The 23,019-nt window shown below is 43.3% G+C and overlaps 1 protein-coding gene across 2 annotated transcripts in view; it reads right to left on the minus strand.

The window, feature by feature from the left end:
• Positions 1-23,019, minus strand: part of SGK3 (serum/glucocorticoid regulated kinase family member 3) — a 3,149,190-nt gene that overhangs the window by 1,944,701 nt on the left and 1,181,470 nt on the right. For both annotated transcript variants that reach the window (XM_044067369.1, XM_044067370.1), the window contains exon 7: positions 13,977-14,064. In XM_044067369.1, coding sequence (XP_043923304.1) covers positions 13,977-14,064 — 88 coding nt within the window. The remainder of the gene's footprint in view (positions 1-13,976; positions 14,065-23,019) is intronic.

Raw genomic sequence — 23,019 nt, forward strand, 5'->3', positions numbered from 1 at the left:
CAAGTAAACACTTGCCCAACATGAGGAAATATGCCCTTTTCTCCACTGTAGTGCAATCTTGGAGTTGGTGCATATAGTTGGTGGGGTGGGGGGTGCAACACCCCACCTTGGTGGGTTTTACATAGTCCATTCTGGTTACATTAACTTTTGGGCATGTGTTTACCTGCCCTGAGAAAAATTGTCTCTTCGGGATTTTCAGTATTAGTTATTTTTGTTTCGAAGAATAACGTTTGGTATTGTGAGTTTTGCGATATAAAAGTAGATCTAAACAGAAACCATGGCCTTTGACTTTTTCCTTGCAGGTAACATCCCGAAAGAAGAGTAATGAGGGGGTAGCAACTCAGTCCTGTCAAAATCTCTTTTTCCCCATTTATACTGAGAAACACCTCCTGGAAAGTCTCCCAGATCCAAAGAAGATGGTTCTGCCATGCCTGAATCAGGCACTAGAAGAGCCAAAGACAACATGGCTGTCCCCTATTCCAAGGTGGCTGAAGGACTACACCAGAAGAACCTGGAGAAGCAAGTTAGTGGTCTAAGGAACAATGGCTGACCACTACAGGTCTACTAACTAAAAACCTGAGGCATTATCTGAGCATCAGGACTGGAATAAGAATCCATGTTGCAGTCAAGGAAGAGTTCTGAATGTTAGAAAGCAGTGCTGAAACAAGTCAGTCAGAAGGTAGGTTGTCAGACAAGGGGTCACAAGCAGCAAACAGACACTTACACTTCCCCACATAATCCCCTTTTCTGTAAAAGTGCAGGCAAAAACAGAAAATCTGTCAGAAACCAAGGAGTTTTCGCCAAAGCAAACTGACAGAAAAATAAATCAGGTAAGTTGTTAAAGTGTACACAAGCACTAAGAATCATCACAACATTTTCTGCTCAGTAAAAGCACTTATCAGTCCTTAAATTACAAAAATACTTTAAAAGTCTTCACAAACAGTAAACGTACCACAAAAACTACCCCCAAAATACAAAATAAGCACAAAGCTTAAAACAGCAATTCCTGACAGGAAATTTACTATACTGTGAAAAAATATTGGGTTTGATAAAAGGGAAATAAATGCCGCTCTTAGTTATACAGTGCAAAAATTTCTGAGTGGAAGGGTTTCTTGTGGTGATATATTTCCCAGAAATGAAGTATGAAGCTGACTGTTGCGTTTGTCAAGCCTCAGAGATACTTTCTCTTGATGGGGCAAGAAACTACTGAGGATTCCTACACTATCACTGCTGATATCCCTCCAAGGGACTGTTCAATCATCAGTCACAGTAGGTGTGGGAGGAAGCCAGAGCTTTATGAAACTGGCTAGCTGTTGCATCTTAGACAGGGATGCAACCCATATAGCCAAGAGGCTATGACAGTAGTGAGAATGATAAACATTAAAGTTATGCACTCAACATAATTATGCATCTGTGCTGTCCATTTTCATTCTTCCTCAACTACTAGGTACCACATCTGATCTCAGATCTGACTTGGATGCATTTACTAGACTCTTAGATCTAACTCTCAAGCTCCTCCCTCTACCCTAGTCAAACTGCTATTCCTCAGATCAAATTTCCTGTCTTTTAAGTTATTAGGAATAATTAACCCTAATTTTAAACAAAGTAATAGTAGCAGCAGAACTGGGGCTCAAATCTGGAGCAGAGGTCCCACAATAATCATATGTTCAATACAGGAGATAATAGGAAGGGGGAAAGAGGATGGGGAGTTGAGGAAGAATAAAAATGGACAACACAGATGAATAGTTATGGTGAGTACATAACTAATATCTGATGTTATCCTTTTCATTAGTTCCTTAACGACTGGGACAGAGTCCCCAGCTACATGGACCTTGGGTGGCCCTCAAGGAAGGATATTCCAGAATACTGCAGAGCTAAAGGCTCTTGGAAGTCAAATTCAGTTGGTAATGAGCAATAAAGGTATGAGCATTAGACCAGGTAGCAGTTGCACAAATGTCATCAACAGAATTTCTAGACCAAAAAACAGAGGAAGTAGCCATGGACGTGGTGGTATGTGCTCCAGGAAGCCTGGGTTGGGACAGATCTTGCCGACTGTAAACAAAAGAAAAGCAATCAGTAAGCCATTTGGCTAGGGTAATTTTAGAAAGTGGTGAACACAACTTGTCTGGGGAGAAGGAGACAAACAATTTCTCTAACTCCCTGAAATCTTTTGTTCTATGTAGATAAAAACATAGTTGCCTATCTGCATCCAAAGACAGAGCATGTATTTTCTTTTGTTAGCAATGTTGGGAAAGGAAACAGGCAAATGAATGTCCTGATTAATATTCATTTTGGAGGCTACTTTGGCAAAAAAAAGTTGGATTGGTCCATAAGGTAACCCTGTCTTTGTAAAAAAACAAGATAAGGAGATTTGGAAGAGAGAGCCTGGTATGCAGAAAAAAGAAGTTATGTCTTACCATAACATTCCATCTGTATTGTTGATCCTCGTTCAGTCATTACGTATGGGTATCAGTTCCGACCTCGGAACTGAGCCGACCATTTTCCAAGCTCGCGTCAGCTTCAAACTCTAGAGCTAAACTCTTACCCACAATCCCCCTCTCCCTGTTACCTCAGATTAAGTTTGTAAGTCAAAAAAGGTAGATGCTACCTCTGGTCAAATAACCTAACAGAACCGGATGGTGAGATCCACTAGAAACCACAGGAGGGGGAAGGAGGGAGGGTCGTAATGACTGAACAAGGATCAACAATACAGATGGAACGTTATGGTAAGACATAACTTCATCTGATATTGTTAATCCTCGTTCATTCCTTACACATGGGACAGAGTCCCCAGCTAACTCTATTCCTGGGAGGCTCTCATGGAAGGACATTCCTGAGCACCATAGAACCAAAAGATGCTCTTCCCCTAGAGGCCAAATCCAATTTGTAACGATTGATGAAGGTAGCGTAGCCCAAGTTGCAGCTGCACAGATGTCATGTAAAGAAGCTCTGGCATGGAAGGCAGCAGAAGTTGCCAACGACCTTGTTGAATGAGCTTTCATGATAGTAGGCAATGAGATATTACTTTGTGTATAAATGAAGGTCACACAGTCCTTCAACCATCTAGCTAATGTAACCTTAGCAACAGCAGATTCTAATCTAGGTCCAGAAAAGGCCAAAAATAACTGGTCAGATTTACAAAAGGACCTAGTCCTGTTTAAGTAAAAACGGATTTGCCTGTGGATATCTAGGGTATGTAGGCAATACTCTCCTCTGTTTGAATGATTGGGAAAGAAAACTGGCAATTCAATGGCTTGATTAATGGACATTTGAGAGATCACTTTTGGCAGAAATGATGGATTAGTTCTCAGAGACACTCTATCTCTATGAAAAATCAAGTATGGACTTTTGATACATAAAGCTTGAAGCTCAGAAATACGTCTGGCAGAAGTAATGGTGACCAAAAACAAGGTTTTCCATGACAAATGCTTGAGGTTGCAAGAAGAGGCTGGTTCAAAAGGTGGCATTGTCAGAGCTTGTAGAACTAATGATAAATCCCATGGTTGAATAGGTTCTCTAAAAGTTGGCTTCAGATGATTCACACCTTTTATGAAGGTCTTCCACAATTTGTGGGACACAAGAGAGGAATCTTGGACACCCTCATGAAAATTAGAAATTGCAGCCAAATGAGCTCTAATGGTAGAGGCCAATAGACCCGATTGGAAAAGTTTGGCCAGATAGTCAAATATTAACGACACTGGTGCTGAGAAGGGATCTACTTGTTTATCTTTCAGCCAACAGGTAAATCTTTTCCATTTGCTCAGATAAGTAATTCTAGTGGAAGACTTATGAGATGCAATGAGAATGTCACGTACTGGTAAAGAAAGATCATTCTGCCTGGCAATCAAGGGAACTGGAGTAGCCAAGCTGTGAGCTTCAGGCTGTTCAAGTCGGGATGAATCAGGTTCTGTGGATGTAAGATCAACCCCGGGGTTGGATGGAGAATCCATGGTCGATCTAGTAGGTGAGGCCAAAGGAAGGGGAACCAAATCTGTCGAGGCCAATATGGAGCTATGAGGATAAACTTGCTCTTCAACCGATGGGCTTTCTTCAGAAACTGGGGAATGAGGGGAAAGGGTGGGAATGCATAAAGAAGACTCGAGGGCCAATCGTGGACTAGAGCGTCCCAGGGTGACTGTCCTGGAGGGGGAAATCAGGGCAAAGTAGTTGCTGCATTTGTATTTGGTCAGGGATGCAAAGAGGTCGCAGCAAGGACGGCCCCAGCGGTGGAAGATCTCTGCCGCTATCAAGAGATTCACAGACCACTCGTGAGGTTGAAGAATGCACCTGCTGAGACTGTCTGCTATCTCGTTGGAACTCCCAGGAATGTACGTTGCTAGAAGAAAACGGTTGGTAGCCACCGCCCATTGCCATATCCTCATGGCCTCTCGACAAAGGGGGTAAGATTTAGTTCCACCTTGTTTGTTGATGTACCAGACCACCACCATGTTGTCTGACTGAGTCGCAATTGTCCCAGACAGTAGCAGGGAATGGAATGCTTGCAATGCCAGAAGCACCGCCCTCAGCTCTAGAACATTTATATGCAGATGGGCCTCCAGTTCGGACCAAGTGCCTTGGACTGTCTGTCCCTAACATAGCCCCACCCCATCAGGGGGGCATCCGTGGTCACTGTGGCCTTGGGTTGCTGGGGGAAAAAAGGGTGAGACCATTGTGACAGATTGTGTGTCATCCACCAATTTAAATCCTGTTTGCACCTGTGGGTTACTTGAATCATGGCTGAAAGGGATACCATTGGGTGAGCAGTAGCCACTGTAGAAGCCTCATATGAAACCTGGCCAAGGGGACAATGGTGATGGAGGCTGCCATGGAACCCAACAGCTGTAGAACCAAGTGAGCCATGGATTTCTCCCTTGAAAGGATTGGAATCAGTTGTTGCTTTATCCTTAAAATTCTGTGCTCTGGAATGGCAGCTCTGCAGTTCTTTGTGTCCAAGATAACCCCTATGAATTCTGTCAACTGAGATGGGGTGAGATTGGATTTTTGCCAGTTTATGGTTATGCCTAGCCTTTGTGCAGTGAGGAGAGAGTATGCCAGGACTTCTTCCAATAGATGTCTGGTGGGGGCGGAAATGAGTCAGTCATCTAGGTATGGAAACACCTGGAATCCTTGAAGTCGCAAGTGAGCTGTGACAACTGCCATGCACTTAGTGAACACTCTGGGGGCTGTAGAGAGTCCGAAGGGCAGTACTCTGAACTGGTAGTGACTGTCTCCCGCACGGAAGCGCAGTAATCTACTTGATGGCCTGTCCACTTTTATGTGGTAGTGCGCATCTTGAAGATCTATTGAGCACATCTAATCATCTTTTTCCAAAAGTGGGAGCATAGACTGTATTGTGACCATCCGGAATTTTTGTACTTTCACAAACTTGTTCAATACACTGAGATCCAAAATTGGTCTCTGGTCCCAGGTTTTCTTTGGCAGCAAAAACAGTCTTGAGTAGAATCCGGATCCTATCTGGTCTGGAGGGACTATTTGGATGACTCTCTTTCTTAGCAGCTTTTCTATCTCTAATGCTGCTTCTTCCCTTTGACTGGGTGGAACATCAGGAAGGTTTTTTGAAGGAACGGGACAAAGATCGAAGGGGATATGATAACCTCTGGTTATAATCCTTTGTACCCATGAATCGGTGGTGATGGTTAGCCAGGCAGAAGGGTACAAGGAGAAATGTCCCCCAACCACCTCCAGAGGAAAGGAGTTGGGCCACTCTTCGGGAGCGCTGGTAGGATTGGCCAGGGAAAGAATCCCTGGGACCCTGGTTACGCAGACCCCCTCTGCCCCAAAAAGAGTGTCTTCCCTGAGAGTTTCCCCCTCTGCCTCTAAGGGCGAACTCGGCCTGTGTGTCACGGAAAGGACCCTGAGATTTTTTGAACCATATCTTCCCACTCTTTTGGTTTCAGCAGAAAGCACGTTGAGGGGAAGAATAACGGACACCTATGGCAGAAAGGGTCTTACCGTCCTGCTCACATCTGGCCAGTGTGCTTTTAACTTTGGATCCAAACAACGAGGAGGTCTCAATGGGAGCATTAAGAAAGGAAGCCTTAAAGGGTTCCGCGAAATTGCACAAACGCATCCATGCGTGTCATCTTAAGACTGCAGTTGAACCCGCTGCTCTAGCTGCTCCTTCTGATGCATGAGATATCAGTCGCATAGAGGAGTTAGATATTGACTCAATGGTAGCCAGCTGAGAGGCCACTTTGTCATGGACCTCATCAGACATGGCACCAGCCAAGGTTTCAGAGAGCTCAGAAATCAGATCCCTTTGAAGCCTGGTAAAGTGTGCCATATAATTCAGGGACCTAATAGTAAATGTCGCTGATGCAAAGGTGCGCTTCCCTATCCTGTCCAGGGCCCAGGACTCTTTGTTAGGCGGATGGACAGTCTGGCTTTCTTCTTCTGTCAGATCCTTTTTTGTTGCGGCCGCCACCACCAAAGCATCCACAGGAAGACCTTTTGACCAATGGGGATCAGTAGCAGGAGGGGACAAAATCTTATCTGGCCTCCGGGGAATAGCTTTGAAGGTGTCAGGAGCCTTCCACGCACGCTGCACGATAAGCCTGACAAGTTCATCGGCAGGTGGAGTAACCCAGTAGGTAGGGTGCCAGGTGCGAAAGATCTGCAGGAACACAGATTCCTCAGAGGTCGGATTAGAGGACTGCCAGTCACCTCTCTGTTTCAGGATTTCGAGGATATTATCAAAGGATACCTCAGAGGGTGACCGAGGGGATCCTTCCCCCTCATCAAAATCTGTGTCTTCAGTGAGGGACTCCTCTGTGGAGTCCATGTGCTTCCTCTTACACTAACTTTTCCGGTGAACTTCCTCAGCGGGAGAAGCTGGGGAAGACAGCGGAAAAGGGGTTTCCTGTGGGAATATGTCCTGAGGACCTTGCATCCGGTGTCCGCTCGGTGCAACTTCTGAATCCAGTGTACCAGAGGAGGGCGGGGGGATAGACAGTCCAGTATCGCCAGCAGCAGCGAAAGCCTTCGCCATCAGCTGGAAGGCTGGACCACCTGAAGAGGAGTGAATGTCTAGGACAGGGGTCACCCCTCCCCTAAGTGGCTCAGCCTGCCAACCCAGAGTCCCTGGATGGCTGTGGAGCAGCAAACTATGCGTGTCACAACTGACATCCTGGGTCATAGCAAAACTTTCTTGCCATGAAGGCAACTGGGGTTCCTTAGTGAGATCCATAAAGAGAACCGCAGAAGGGGAAGACTGTGCTATATCCATGGACTTCAAAGGCAATGAAACAGGAGAATAAGAAGGGGTCTTTGGAGATGGGTGATCACCTCCTAAGGAAGGATAGTTCCTGGGGGGTGGGATACCTCTGGTCAAGAGTACCTGGTCCACAAGATGCAACACATTGTGTTCGGAAAGACTTCTAGTGGACCTCACGTAGACTGTGGGAGAAACAGGTCTGTCCACAGAAGAGGGAAACTCGGTGCCCATCTCACCAGTCTGCACCGAGAACAACGGTGCTGAGAGACTGGACTATGGGAGTCTGCACTGAAGAAGTCATTGGTGCCGAGGTCATGGTCTGCACCGACACAGGGATGATTGGTGCCGAAGTGGCTGTCGGTACCGAAGATGGAACCAACAAAACTGGAGTCAATAATAAAGTTGTCGGTTCCGAGGAAGATCTCGGAGCCGATGTGGTCAGGGTCTGCACCCACTGAAAGGTCGGTGCCGATACAGTGGTAATAGTCTGAACCGAGGAACCCCTCAGTGCCGATATAGTGAAGGCTGCAGGAGAGGATGGAGCCGAGATCACTAATGGAGCCGAAGGCCTCGATGCCGACGGTCTAGGCACCAAAAGCACTGGGGCTGAATGAGTGAGCTCCGGAGCCGAAACTTTAGCCTTTTTAGGTTTTGGTTGGCAGGAGTCCCCAGCCAGGGACGAAGGCAAAGATTTAGCCTTGGTAGGAACATCCAAGATTTTCTTTTGGGCTCTAGGAGGGGTTGAGGCCTCCGACCCAGAAATAGCCTCTGAAAAGGGAGATTTAAGAAGTCCCTTCAGTAACAGCTCATTTTTCCTTTCCAACAAGGTTCTATTTGAAAAATTCTCACAAATTGTACAGGGCAGATCAACAGACAAATGGGACGCCCCCAAACAATAAACACACAAAGAGTGTGCATCAGAAGTAGGTAGTTTGTGTCCACAATCAGAACACCGTTTAAACCCCAGACTACCTTTCTTATCTGCCATAATAGCTAAAATAGAAAGCAGAAAAGGGTACCAGCAATGGTACAAAAGAATACCCTAAGGTATGAGAAAAAAGGGAAGAATTACCAACGATGGTAAGGGGAATTTACCTTGCGGTAAAAAGATAGAGAAAAGAGAAGAAAAACCTGAAGAAAGTATGATCGCTAGATGCGATAGGGTAAGAGACAATGAAAGAGAAACTTTTCTGACAGAAAAGTAAAATAAATGGTTATTAAACAACAAACAACTGTACTTAGCTCAAGAGAAGCAGCTTGACATGACCGAATGGCAACACAGCAAATTAAATCTGAGGTAACAGGGAGAGGGGGGAGAGGGGGATTGTGGGTAAGAGATTAGCTAGAGAGTTTGAAGCTGACGCGAGCTTGGAAAATGGCCAGCTCGGTTCCGAGGTCGGAACCAATACCCATGCGTAAGGAATGAACGAGGATTAACAATATCAGATCTCATGTTACAGATGTAATGGCCACCAGAAAGGCAGTTTTCCATGAATAAAATTTTAAATCAGATTTACCGGGCAGTTAAAAGGGTTTCTGAGTTAACCATTGGGAGGGTTGGGTCCTTCACTGGGGGCCTAAGCAAGAAAGTACCTTTGAGTAAAGCCTTGCACAATTTTGAAGAAGCTAATGAGGAAGCATTTTTATCTGAGTGAAAGTTAGATATGGCTGTCAACTGCACATTGATAGGAAAGAAACTAGCTTTGTCTTGAAAAATAGATGCTAAAAACTCTAGTACAGTAGAAGCAAGAGTAGGGAAGGGGTCTAATTCTCCCTGTAGAACCCAAATACAAATTGGTTCCACTTACTTTTGTAAATCTTCCTTGTAGAGGCCTTGTGGGACGATAGAAGTATCTGTTGAATTGGACAGGAAAGCCTGGGTTGTCTATCAGTGGGATTGAGGAAACTATGCAGTCAATTTGAGGCCTGGAATGTCCAAATGATCCATCCCTGAGAGATGAGAGAACAGGTCTGGACTGGGGTCCAACATCCTTGGTGGATAATGAAGGTGAGACCAAAGGAAGGGGAACCACACTTGAAGAGGTGGTCAAAGAGGATATTTGTGGTCTTCAATCGATGTGCCTTCTATAAGAGTTTGGGAATTAGAGATAAAGGGGTTTAAGCATAAAGGAGACTGGAGGGCCAAACATGGACTAGAGCATCTCTTGGTGACTTCAGCGGAGGGGACAATAGGGTAAAGAATTTGCTGCACTTCTTGTGGGGAGATGCAAACAGGCCACTGCAAGGCTGGCCCCAATGACAGAAAATGCTCTCCACCACAGACAGACCACTTGTAAGCAATCAGAATGGACCCTCTGAGTTTGTCTGCAGGCACACTGGATTTCCCTGGTATGTGCATTGCCATAAGAAAGTGACTGAAGGAGATCACCAACTGCCACACTATCACTGTTTCTTGATAAAGGTGATAAGATAGGGTCCTCCTGTTTGTTGGTGTACCAAACCACAGACATCTTGCCAGTTTGTACTGCAATTGTCCTAAGAGGAAGGGAGTCCTGGAAGGCCTGCAATGCTAGGAAAACTGCTCTCATCTCTAGGACACTGATGTGCGAATTGGTCTCTTCTGAGTACCATGTGCCTTGGATCATCCATCCCAAAATTGCCACCCCATCACAGATGGGAGACATCCTACTGGAGGAAGAAGTACAAGAGAGAGGTCTTAGGAAAATGCATCCAAATGAATCTACCAACATAGATGGTCTTTGCATATTTGAGTAACTTTGACCAGAAAGGACAAGAGTTGGTGAAGAATTGACTAATAGACAGCTAGAGTCCATTGAAGAATGCACATACAGAAATGGGCCACAGGTACTAAGATTATAGCAGCTACCATTGACCCTAGGGCCTGAAAAATACTTCTGACTGGGGGAGATGGGTGTGCAATAATTTGCTCCACCTGGCACCTGATGGTGCTTACTTGATGCGGTGGAAGCAAGATTATCTGACTGACTGCGCTCAACTGAGCACCTACAAACTCCAGGCTTGGAACAGGTTGGAGACTTGCAGATGTTGACTGAGATGCTGAGAGACTGACATAACTGAAGCAAGTAGTCCCTGAATTTCTCTAAAAGATGCTTGGTTGGAGTGGTGCAGAGCCAGTCATCTAGGTATGGAAACACTGGGAATTCCAGCAGTCACAAGTGAGCTGCTATCACTGCCACACATTTGGTAAAGACCCAGGGTTGTGTGATGAGACGAAAGGGCAGGGCTCTGAACTGACAATGTCTGCCCCCTAGACAAAAATGCAGAAATCTTTAGGATCATCTGTTCATCCTGATGTGACAGTACACATCCTGAAGTTCAATGGAGCAGATCCAATCATCCTTACATAGAAACAGCAGAATGAACTGAACCATGACCATCTGACCATTTGGAATTTTAACTTCTTCACATATTTTGATTTTGTTTGCTTAGATCCAGAACTGATCTCAAGTCCGTTTTTTTTTTTTTGCACTAAAAGAATCCTGAGTAAGTTCTGAATCCTTTCTGGTCTGGTGGGACTGCCAAGATGAATCTTTTGTCTAGCAGCTTTTGAATTTCTTGAGCTGCTGCCTCCCGCTGATAGGGTGGGAAACTGAGAAGCCTTTTTATTTTGGTGGGGGGAATCTGAGAAATATTATGAAATAACCTCTAGACATGATTGTTAACACCCAAGAATCTTTTGTTGTTGATGCCCAGGTGTTGCCCCCTGACCTCCTCCAGAGCTGGGCAATCAGGCAACCTTGCAGGAGTGCTGAAAGGGTTTATCCAAAAAGGAATCACAGAAACCCTGGTTCTGCAGGCGTCCTCTGCCACAAGGACTGAATCTTCCATTTGAACTTCCACCCTCTGTCCTTGGGGGAGATATCCCTGCATGAATCCTGAGAAAGGACCCTGGTACTTACAAAATCACATTTTCTTGCTTCCTCATTGATTCCTGGACAAGGATTGTTGAGTGGTACAAAAGCATATCCCTATGGCAGACAAGGTCTTTCCATCCTGTTCACTCTGGGAAAGCATTTCCTTTACAGTATGACTACACAAAGACTTTCCATCAAAGGGAGCATTGGTGACAGAAGACTTGAAAGGCTCCACAAAGTTGCATTAAGTGCATCTAGGCATGTCTCCTAATGGTTATTTCTGAACCCGCCACTTGTGCGGTAACCCTCCATAACATGAGAAATTAGCCTCACAGATGCATGAGATATATAAGAGAGTGACCAATTGTGAAGACTTATTGTATTCCTCCATGGACATGGACTCGGAGAGGGATTTGAGAGTTCCTTAGTCAAATCCTGCTGTAATCTTGAGAGACTTGCCAAGTAATTCAGAGACTGTAAGACAAAGGTCACGGAAGCAAAAAAGTGCTTCCCAAAAATGCCTAACTCCCTGGACTCTCTATCAGGGGGGAGGGACAGAAGAGCTCTGCTCTGCCAGCTCCTTCTTTGTGGCTGCCACCACAACTATACCACCAACAGGAACTCCTTTGTTCCAGTGGAGCCTGTCTTTAGGTGGGACCAGAAATTTATCAGGGTGATGGGGAATGGGTTCTACAGTATTCAGTTCATTCCGCGTCTGACAAGAGACTAGATCTATAAGCTCAACTATCAGGGGAGTCAACCAAGATGTAGATGGGCCAGACCAAAAAGCATATAGAAACAATGACTCCTCTTGGGAGGGGGTATCAGGGACCAACCACCCTTTTGCTTGAGAATTTCTAAGATGTCTCTGATGGAGACATCATTTGGTGGAGATCTGGGAGACTTCTCTTCTTCATCAAAGTCAGTGTCTTCACTGAGAGACTCCTAAAGGGAGACTATGTGTCTCCTCTTTCATGTTTTCTTTCAGGGAATCTCTCTGTGGGATTATCTGGAGAGGTATCCAAAAAGAGAGTAAAGTCCTCAAGGGGGACTGTCTGGATGCTTGAAGGGAATGGCTGTCCCTGTGAAATGGGCCTGACAAGATCAGAACTTGGACCAGAAGGAGGCAGGGCTGTAAGATCCAAAGAGAATAGAGAAGTCAGGTCTCTTGGACAAAAGAAGACCCTCTCCACTATCACAAAAGTAGAAGGACCAGGGGACGCCATAGCTGATAGCACCAGATCTGAAACTGCTGATGCTACCATGCTTCTACCCTGTCCGAACCTGTGCAGTGAAGGGGGAGTTGAACCCGAGCTGCCCAATGCCAAAGGTCCAAGGGGCAGGGATGGCTGTGACAACCTCGGACTAGAACCCAGCCTCCTGAACCTGGTGCTGATGCTTTGGCATTGAGACTCAACTTGGACAAAGGAATTGGTACCAAACAAGTCAAGGAAGCAGTTAGAGTCAAAGATATAGCTGTTTTCGGATCCAGCATCAACACTATTGGATCTCTCAAGTCCAAGGGCTCCAAAACAGTCAGTCAGAGTGGAGAAGGAGAAATCACATGGGACATAGAAGGGAGGCTCACAGATCCAATGGGAGCCAGAGCCGGGATAATCCCCATCTGAATCTGAGCTCTGAAGAACTTCCTCATCATCCTATCCACTTCAGCTTCTGAAAGGGTCCTAGAGAACCTGATGGAGAAAGTGGTGGACTGGGGCCGATATTCTCTCCTCAGGGTCTCCGGACGGAAGGAAGAATGAATGGAGCAGAGGAGAAACAGACTCAACAGAAAACCCTGGGGACTGGATTCTTGGAGACTTCATTTGAGAAGTTGGCAGATCCAAGGATGTGAGATCAGACTGTTTCAAGTTTGGAAATGAGGAGGTCAGATCCAATTACTTCTGAATCTTTGGAGTGGGCTCAGAATATGGAGTAGGTTGGAGACCGCTTCTGTAATTTTTTTGCCTCAGTAGAGGCTTTGGATGACTTTGCAGAGGTTTGAGCCTCTGGAGTGGAAGAGGGTGGCAGCAATCACTTTAAAACTAACTTGTTCCTACAGTCACTAATGACCCTGGAATAAAACACTTCACAAATGGAGAAGTCCGTGTTTAAATGAGAAGTTCCAAGGCAGTAGACAAACTCTTTTTTTTTAGGCTACCAATGATGGTATGTAAAGAAAATACCCTGTAGAAGGTAGAAAAAAATAATGTCGAGAAAAGAAGGAAAAGTACCAACAATGGTACCAACAGCTACCTTCAGGTACAAGAGAAAGAGAAAACTACTTCAAAGAAATACCTGAGAACTCAAGAGACTAGATAAGGGACATGGGTGAAGTAGAAAATGGAAGTTTTTAAAATCTGATGGTGCCGAGAAAAAAATTTGGAGATTGGGCTTACAGTCAGGAAATAATACCCAAAAAAGTTCTCTCAGAAAGATACACGTCTATAGAGGTATGGCGGCAAATGAGATCTTAGGTATAGCAGGTTGACTGAGGCATTATGGGTAGATGGGGTGCTTGAGAGTTGGATCCGAGAGTCTAGTAAATGTGGCTGAGTCGGATCCGAGATCAGATTTGATACCCAGTAGTTGAGGAACAAATGAAAAGGACAACATAAGATCAACTGCCATTTCACTCTGTTGGTGTTTAAAATATCTCTAATGGTTAAGGAAGCTGTACGTGTATCTAGATAGTGTGTCCATTTAATAAACGCACCCTGTTAACACTGAAAATAAGAAACTGATCACAGAACAGTTTATAAATCCACAAACATTCCTTAAAGAGATGTATGTTAAAATGTAAAAGATGTTAAACATGTTGCTACAAATAGTGTATATAAACTAAAGCATCAGGTTTAAAGTGGAACACGTTTTGTGGAAATCACCTGTAGATCACCCTTTTCTTCATCATCTTCAGAAGGATCTGAAAAATGCCTTGGATTGTCCATCTGAAGAAACTCCCTCACGTCAGGGCTGAAAAATAGATAAGTAAATAGATACTTTTATTTTAATGCATTTCAGAAACGTCATTTTAGTTGCTTAATTATATTAAATGGCAGCATTCGATAACTTGCAGTTAAAGGACATTTAACAGCTCTTATTTATAGTCTTCAGTATAGAAAATACATGCAACTATTTCTGGTGTTTAACAAACTGCAGGGAGTACCTCATGACAGCATTCTCTTGTACACCAACGTAACACATTCCACATGAACATGTTATAACCCAAATAAAGCTATTTCATTAACTGATTTGGCAAACACCATGTTGCAATGTGCATGAGCAATGGGCAATAATGGAGAACACTGGACTGTGGCAGTAAATCTGCATGCTATTTAGAATGGTATGGCAATAGTAGAGGTGACAGCTGCACACTACTGCCCCAGCATTCTAAACCAGTGATGCACAACGTCCGGCCCTTGACGCAATGCCATCCGGACCCCAGAGAGCAACCAAAAATGTTTAAAAAAAAAGTGAAAAAATGCTATGCCTTACTCTAGTCATACTTTCTTACCTAACTGACTGCAGTTGCATACACCCCTAATTTTAGCTGTGGAAGTCAGTATTATTTGTTGTTTATAACTTGTAGTCTGTAAACAGTAGTAACTTTCTGCAAGAGTTTGTATTAAGTCATGGTTGCAAGCCAAAATAAAGTTAAACGCAAAGTTGATGTAGAAAACAGGCAATTTCATGACTGCTGTCAAGTAAAAATGCCAGTCACCTGAACCTATTGTTAACTCATAACAACTTACTATGATTTGAGGTTGCCCGCAGATGCATTAAGAATTCATGTAGTGGCCCGCCCCACTAAAAGGTTGTGCACGAATGTTCTAAACCTTATAAAACTAACAGTATTTAAAGAAAAATCATGTCAGATGAAACTCTAGCAAACAAGTAAAAAAAATTAGATGGTAACCGATTCATCACCTGAAGTGCTGATTTAAAATATTTCTACAACTCTCCAGCTGTCAGATTTTACAGAATATCCCTAATTTTGATTCACATTTTTGTCCTGTTCCTTGTAAAATGTTTGACTTTCTGGTATACTACTGAGAATTACAATTAATAATACCAAATATTTGAGTTTCATAATTCTTATTGTTCTGAACATGCGTACTTCTCAACTGTCTAGAATCTCACAGAATGTCCAAATTCCTGCTTAACATTTTTGGTCATCTCTTCAAGTTTGTGGTTTTCTGCCAAATCACTGAGTGAGGACTGAAGTGACAAAATAATGACATATTTGAGTTTCAGGCTTAATATCCTTTAGAAAATGCATGGAAATGCAAATCCTTTTAGTCAAACAACTTGCTAAGTTCATAAGAGCAATATTTAAAATATGTCCCTATTTGTGGGCCTTTATCACCCCATTATTTTAGGTTTTGTCCAAATTTCTTGCACAAAGAAGTTGAGATGTACAGTATGTGAATGTGCAAGTTGATGAAAAGCCTGTCATGCTATCATGTCACTGATTTTACCTGATTTTTTACCTGTCTCTAATGAAAGTTTTGACTTTTCTTTTTGGAAAATTGCTAGCAATTACAGTCAGTCAGTAATGTCAGACATTAGACTTTCATAGCTCCTGTCATTCAGAAAATGTATGCTGATACAAAACACGCAGTTCTATTAACTTTTAAATTAAAAAAAAAAAGCAAACGTCTGCATTTTACACTGTCGTATGTATGTATGTGTGATAATGCTACTCAATGCTAGAAGTCTAAACCTCAAAATGCACTCTCTCAAGGCACTCCTAAAAATGGAGAACATTGATATCTGTGCAGTAACTGAGACCTGGTTCAAGGCTCCAGAGAGCACCACTGCAATACCAGGCTACAATTCTTACCACACTTTTCGGCCACAAAACCACGACCGAAACACTAAAGGTGGAGGAGTGTCCATATTCATCAAGGATATTTACACCTCCAGGCTAGTTGCCCAACACAATGCATCTGAAATTCTCCAGGTGCAACTAACACTAGGTAAGACTGCAATCCAAATTGTAGCTTGCTATAGATCCCCAACCATGCCCCAAGATTCTCACTACACCTTTCTAAACATACTGGAAAATATTAAGATACAACCAAACACCCTAATACTGGGTGATTTCAACTACCCTGCCATTAATTGGGAAAACTACTCAGGTACCAACTCCTTTTCCCAACAGTTCTTGGAATTCATAAATTCCAACGCCCTGGATCAACTAATCCATTGTCTCACCAGAGGCTCCAATATCCTAGACCTGGTCATTACCAACATGGGAGATAGATGCTCCACACCAGTGGTCACCCCCTCATTGGTCAGGTCTGACCATAAGCAAATCACCCTTGATATCCACATCCCACCCCCACCCCCCCACCCCCAGTAAGGAAACCTCCTTAAAAAACTTCTCCAAAGCCAACTTCAAGCTACTGAAGTCAGAAGTGACAAACTTCACAACACCCACGCAGACGGGATCTGGAAGTTCGACTGCAGAATCCTACACTAAGGCACTATACGAGCACATCCACTCGTGCATGAATCGTGCCATCTCAAATAGAACCAAGATGCACTTCTCCAAAAAAAGGAAGCCAATCTGGTGGTCCCCGGCTATAAACAAACTATACAACAGAAGGAAGAAACTGTTGCAAAAATGAGGAAAATCCCAGGATGCAAAAAACTCCCTCACCAGCCTCAGTAAGAAGCTGAGATCCCTCATAAAATCCTCAAAAGGTAGTTACGAAAATAAAATTGCCAAAGATTCCAAAGACAACCACAAGGCATTCTATAGTTATGTCAAGAATATAAATGGCAATGCTCAGATCTTCTCTGAGCTACAACAGAATGGCATTAAATATACTGATCCCAAGGATATTGCCAATATCCTGGCAGATCGATTTAGTGCCAACTTCACCCCACTCTCACCCCCTAAAGGGCCCATCTCAATACCAAAAGATTGCCAAATTCCGATAATCACGGCCACACAGGTAGAAACCGCACTCTCCAAAGCTAAGAATACAGCATCCATGGGACCAGATGACATTCCAGGCTGTGTACTACATGAACTACAAAATGAACTGGCACCTCACCTAAGTGTCATGTTTAATCATAGCCTCACCTCAGGCTTCATGCCCACTGAGTGGCGCACAGCTACAGTTATCCCGCTTCACAAGGGAGGATCCACCCTGGATCCTGGGAACTACCGTCCCATCAGTCTGACAAGCCTGATTTGCAAGGGCATGGAAAGCATTATCATAGAACCTATAAGCAAAGACATTGGCAACCTTCAAACACTGGACCCCACCCAGTTTAGGTTTGTGAAGGGCCGATCTTGTCTCCTGAATCTGATTGACTTCTTCGAATCAGTCTCCAGAGCTGTGGACGAGGGTAAGACAGTCCACACAGCCTATCTGGACCTCGCCAAGGCCTTTGACACCATCCCCCACTCTGGAATCATAGATAAACTTACTAAGCTGGGCATAAATCCCTACGTCACTCGATGGGTTGCTAACTGGCTTACTGACAGAACCCAGACAGTAAAAGTAGCTGACTCCAAATCCAGCTCCAGACAAGTGACAAGTGGAATACCTCAGGGTTCAGTCCTGGGACCACTCTTGTTTGGCATCTACTTCTCTGAAGTACAGGCCAACACTAAGGGACTCTGGCTAACAAAGTTTGCAGATGACTGCAAACTGGGAGCCATTATTGAATCCCCAAATGATGTGGATATTCTACAAAAGGGCCTTACAGAAACAGATGCCTGGTGCCAGAGCCATGGGCTCAAGCTTAATGCCAAGAAATATATAGTTATCCCCTTTGGAAAAAAACATGTACCCATGAATTACCACATAGGTGGCAGGATACTAAACATCGAAAGTGTGATGAGAGACCTAGGGACACAGGTGGACAGTGGTCTCACTTTTGATAACCACATTGCCACAACAGTCAGGAAATCCTTCTATGTGGCACACCTCATCACTAAGGGCTTTTCATCCGGAAAAAAGGAGGTCATTGTCCCACTGTTCTCATCCCTCATGAGACCCATTATAGAGTATAATGCCCTGTTTGGTATGTACCTCACAAGACATCTGCAACAGCTGGAAAGGCCACAGAAATACCTCACTAAAAGAATCACAGGCTTAAAGCAGATGCCATATACTGACCATCTAAAAAAACTCCAGCTATACTCTGTGGTATATCGTCTACTCAGGGGCGATCTCTGCTTAACATACACGGCCATGTCAAACCCTGAGCTGTTGGACATGCTCCACTTAAAGAAATCCCAATCCCTCAGAGCCACACGCTCCAGGGATCTAAACCTTGTCATCACAATGAACAAAACATGCTGGAGGGATAGGCTCCTGACCCAGAGACTCCCCATACTCTGGAATAGACTGCCCATACATATCAAGTAGAGCGCCTCATTGGCTCTCTTCAAAAGGAACCTTGATGATTGGATGGGAGATAGGAAATTCACCCCGGGGATCATGTCAGTCGCCCTGCTACACAGGGGCCTGGAGAAGTAAATATTGTGGGAAGAAATATCCAGGGAATTGTTATGGCTAGGCTTGCATAGGCCCTATGGCCGATAGCCTAGTACCAACCTATGAACCTATAATGTTTTCCATTATTACCGAAAAATGCACGCACACACACACACACACACACACACACACACACACACACACACACACACCTGTTACAGAATTTGGGTTTACTGGATTAGGTTTAATAGGAATGTACTAACACATCGTGCGATGCTGCTGTGAGGTACAGTTACAAGTTTTAACCATGAAACTTGATAAATCTGTAGAACTCACAGCCTGAAGTATATTAATGCTATTGACAACACAAGAAACAATAAAAGCTGTGCTCAGCAACCTTGTGTCCTACGAAAACAATGACCACTAAAAGCACAGAACATTTTCCATTTAATCATTGTGTACAAATATAAACAAAGAAATCAAAGTGAAACTGGTTAATAACAACAGAAAGCACATTTTACATTACGGAAAGCTATCATACTTTTAGCAAATCTGACCATCTGCCAGGTTTCGTTTAAGCATAACCTTTAATGTCATTAGTTAACCTAAGGTAAAGACTGTGTATAAAAATATCAGGCAAGAAGCACAGAGCCTGCGGGCGGAACACATCTCACACTACAGCCACAACAAATTGCCATCATCATCAACACCCTTTTTCCCATTTTCTGCATGGGGTCGGGGTGTTGTTGCAAATGTTGCATCCTCTCTAAATTCAGTGCCACTCTCTTACTTTCTTTGACACTCATGCTGGACTGTCACTGGTCTCCTCTCAAACAATCAATCCACCTCTTTGCTGGAAGCCCTTTTTTCTCTTGTCTTCTTCCTGTCTGTCCCAAATCTTCTTCACCAGACTGTCTTCTGCTTTTCTGCATATACGCCCAAACCACCGTAATCTGTTCTCTCTGACTTTTTCTGCAAATGAAGCTACTTTGGCTTCTGCTCTTATGTTTTAATTTCTTCTTCTGTCCCATAGTGTGCATACTACCACCCTTCTCAGGCATGTCATCACTATCACCTCTAGCTTCCGCAAATGCTTTACCTTTACTGCCCAGATTTCTGTACCATACAGCAGTGCTGATCGCACTACTGTTTTGTACACCTCACTTTTCAGTTTCTTTGGCATTCTGTCATACACTACCCTGACACTCTGTGCCAGTTGGCTGCAGCCCCTCTGATTCTAGCTTTGAACCCCTCATTCAAACTTTCCTTCTCCTCAACCACCCCTCCCAGATACTTGAAGTTGTTAACCTGTTCAGCTATTTTCCCTTCTATCTCAGTTTTCAACTTCTTCTAATTTTCCCCATTTGCTGCCATTACAACTGTCTTATCTGTACTCAGTTTCATCCCATGTGTCTTCAGTTTTGCATTCCATTCAATTCCCCTATCCTTTGCAGAGGTTCTTGCCCAGAGTCAGCCTGTAATGCCACATTGTCTACAACTTTGTTGATTTCTCCCTTTTGACTTGTTTGTTTATGTAGTCCATCATCAGTATGAACAGTGGCAGGCTCAGAGCTGAATCCTGATGTACACCCACTTCCACTAGGAACCCCTCTGTGAGAACTAACTCAGTTTGTACTTCAGTCATTGGGTCCTTGTACATAGCCTGCAATAATTCTACCAATATTTTCTGGGACTTTGAACCACCACAGGACTACCCAAATCAGCTTTCTTGGGACCCTGTCATATGCTTTCTCCACGTCTAGGAATGCCCAGTTGGACTTTTTCCTCATATATAGCTTCCTTTCAAGTATGTCTCACTGCAAACATTGGGTCAGTTGTGCTACATCTTGATCTGAATCCAAACTGTTTATCACCCATCTTACTTTCTACTACTCTGTGTATTTGTTTATCCATCCCCTTCTCCAGAATTTTCATGCAGTGTGATAGAATTTTGATACTTTTATACTGCCCACAGTTGTGAATGTCCATGCTTACTCTCCAGTCATCTGGGATAAGTCTTTCCCTTCATACTGATATGAGTATCCTCAGAAGCTATTCCTCCCATATCTCACCTAACATCTTTATCATATCTGCTGTCACCTCATCTGAACCTGCTGCTTCCTTGGCCTCCATTTTCCTTAGGGTTGTTTTTACTACTTCTATGGCGGGATTCCTCCTTTTCTTTCATCATATGTTGTGTCTGGGGCAGTGGTAACTTCTGTGGGGCTTTCTTCATTCAAAAGCTGCTGGAAGTACTCATTCATCTGCCATGCCCTGTGGACTGCTTAGCAAGTTGTTGCTGGCATCCCTTATGAATAGTGTCTATTGTCTTTCTCTTTCTGTCGTTGCCTTGAAACTTGATACAGTTTCTTTATGCCATCTCCTGAATCACTTTCCAGAAGATGGTACAGTGCCTCTGATGCCTTGTGTTTTGCTACTGCAACTCCTTCCTTTCTTAGCCTCTTTTTAGCCAATCAGTAATTCCTTCCCAGCCTGGTCCGTCTTTTTATCTCCTGCACTACTACTTTTTTTGGATGATTTTCTGGACGTCTGCATTCCATCAAATACAACAATGTGAATGAAACAGAATATGGCGTGAATCACTAAAAGCCAAGGTGAGCAGCAGCTGTGCAAATGGAGCAGCAGCACTAAATAATGGAATGCGCCAGTATGTTTGCATAGCTGTCAAAATGTTAGTGTCATTCACTGGCAGCTGCCACCATGACATTCTGTTCTTTTTAAAGTTTAGAGTGGTATGAGCTGTTCCATACCCTGAATCAACTCAAAACTACTGTAAGTATCTAAAATTAGTTAAGTATAGCTGTTGTCTTGAAAAGGCTAATCAACTATCCCAGTTATTTAACTATAAAAGGCAACATAAGAATGCAAAGGGATAAACACAGCAGCAGCATAAAAGAAGGACCAAGTTAAAAATTTGAAGAAAAAACTATACTCTTTGTGCTTGGAAATGCCATGGTTTCATTTGCATGATTTGCTTTTACTGACGATATAGTCATGATTTTTTTAAGCTAAACATCTTACACAAGAGAAAATAATAAAAACTTCTTGTCATTACTTGTTCAAAGCATGAAAAAAAAACTTTTGCAGTACTCGTATATCTTATTATAATCTTATTTCTCAGATTAGATCAATGTTCTTACAACAAACTACAACAGAATATAGTCAAATTGGGATCACATGTAGAATAACAATTTACAAAGTTTTGCATCTTTGACATATATTAGACATACAAGTTTCTTTTTACACATCTTACCTTCAGCATCAGTCAATAAGCAGACTAAACCTGCTGAACAACTGAATGGGACAGGGGAACTATTCTTATTTTACTGGATGTTGGGGCAGAACTTTATTTCAATAGACTGCTAGAATCTAAATGCACTGTTAATAATATGTTAGCCCTGCTCCTTGGGTATCAAGTCACTGGTATTCCAAATCCACACTTATGCAAAGTACTGTGTTCCATTAATGCTATGAGCTGGATATGATTAACAATAAGAAAAAGTATACAGCAAGGTCCATAGCCTAAGTCAAGTTATCAGTGGTATCAAAAGAACACAGGCAAGTAAAATGAGCATGATCAGTCTTTAAAATGAACTATAAAATTGCCCTGACTAGCAATAAAACATAAAACACTAAAACAAATAATGATTTAGTGCTACAAAAGAGTTCAAACTGACTCCATTTTTATCCAGATAATGAATGAAGCATAAAATATCTTATGAACCAATACAATACCGATCAGCTATGCAGACAGACATAAAATAAACCTAGTGTACAATCAGCTGGAACAAAACTTTGCCATCAAGAAAAGGTTGAGTACAAGAAAGGTTAAGTTTACAGATACATTTTGCACCACATCTTTATAGCTATGGCTTAAGATGTAAATAAAGAAGGCACAGCATAAGATGGTCAGCCATAAGCTTTTATAAAAAAGGTGTCTACAAAAAGCTAAACTGTTGATCCAATGACATCAACCTCTTCTTTTGTAAAAGAACAAACCCCTCTGCAACTTCCTCTGTGGACCCGACTCAATCCACTTAACAAGCCAGTCTAGAATCTGTCACTATGACTAAGGAAGGAGGCAGAAGTGAAAACTTCCACAATTCCTTTCCAGCTTTCTAGGTTTCACACCATCAGCAACTTCCTAGCCAATGGCAGCCCCACACTGTGATAATTACAAACAGAAATCCACAAACTCCACCTCCAACCCTTCTTGGTCAGTTAGATAACGTAGTTCACAAAAACAAGGAAGGCAGGATCAAAAGCATCCACAAGAATTTTCAAATCCTTGTCATCAACACATCAGATTCAATATCAACCACAGCAGCCAGGAGAGGGAATAGCAAAAGCTATACCCCCTACCACCTGCCAGATAAAGCAAAACACACTGAAGCCAGCATCTTACACAGACCAAGAAAGATAAGACTGAAGCAGTCCACTGCTCTTC

This window comes from Protopterus annectens, chromosome 3.part1 (assembly GCF_019279795.1).
Source record: "Protopterus annectens isolate FY-2018-M chromosome 3.part1, PAN1.0, whole genome shotgun sequence".
Taxonomy (NCBI): domain Eukaryota; kingdom Metazoa; phylum Chordata; order Ceratodontiformes; family Protopteridae; genus Protopterus; species Protopterus annectens.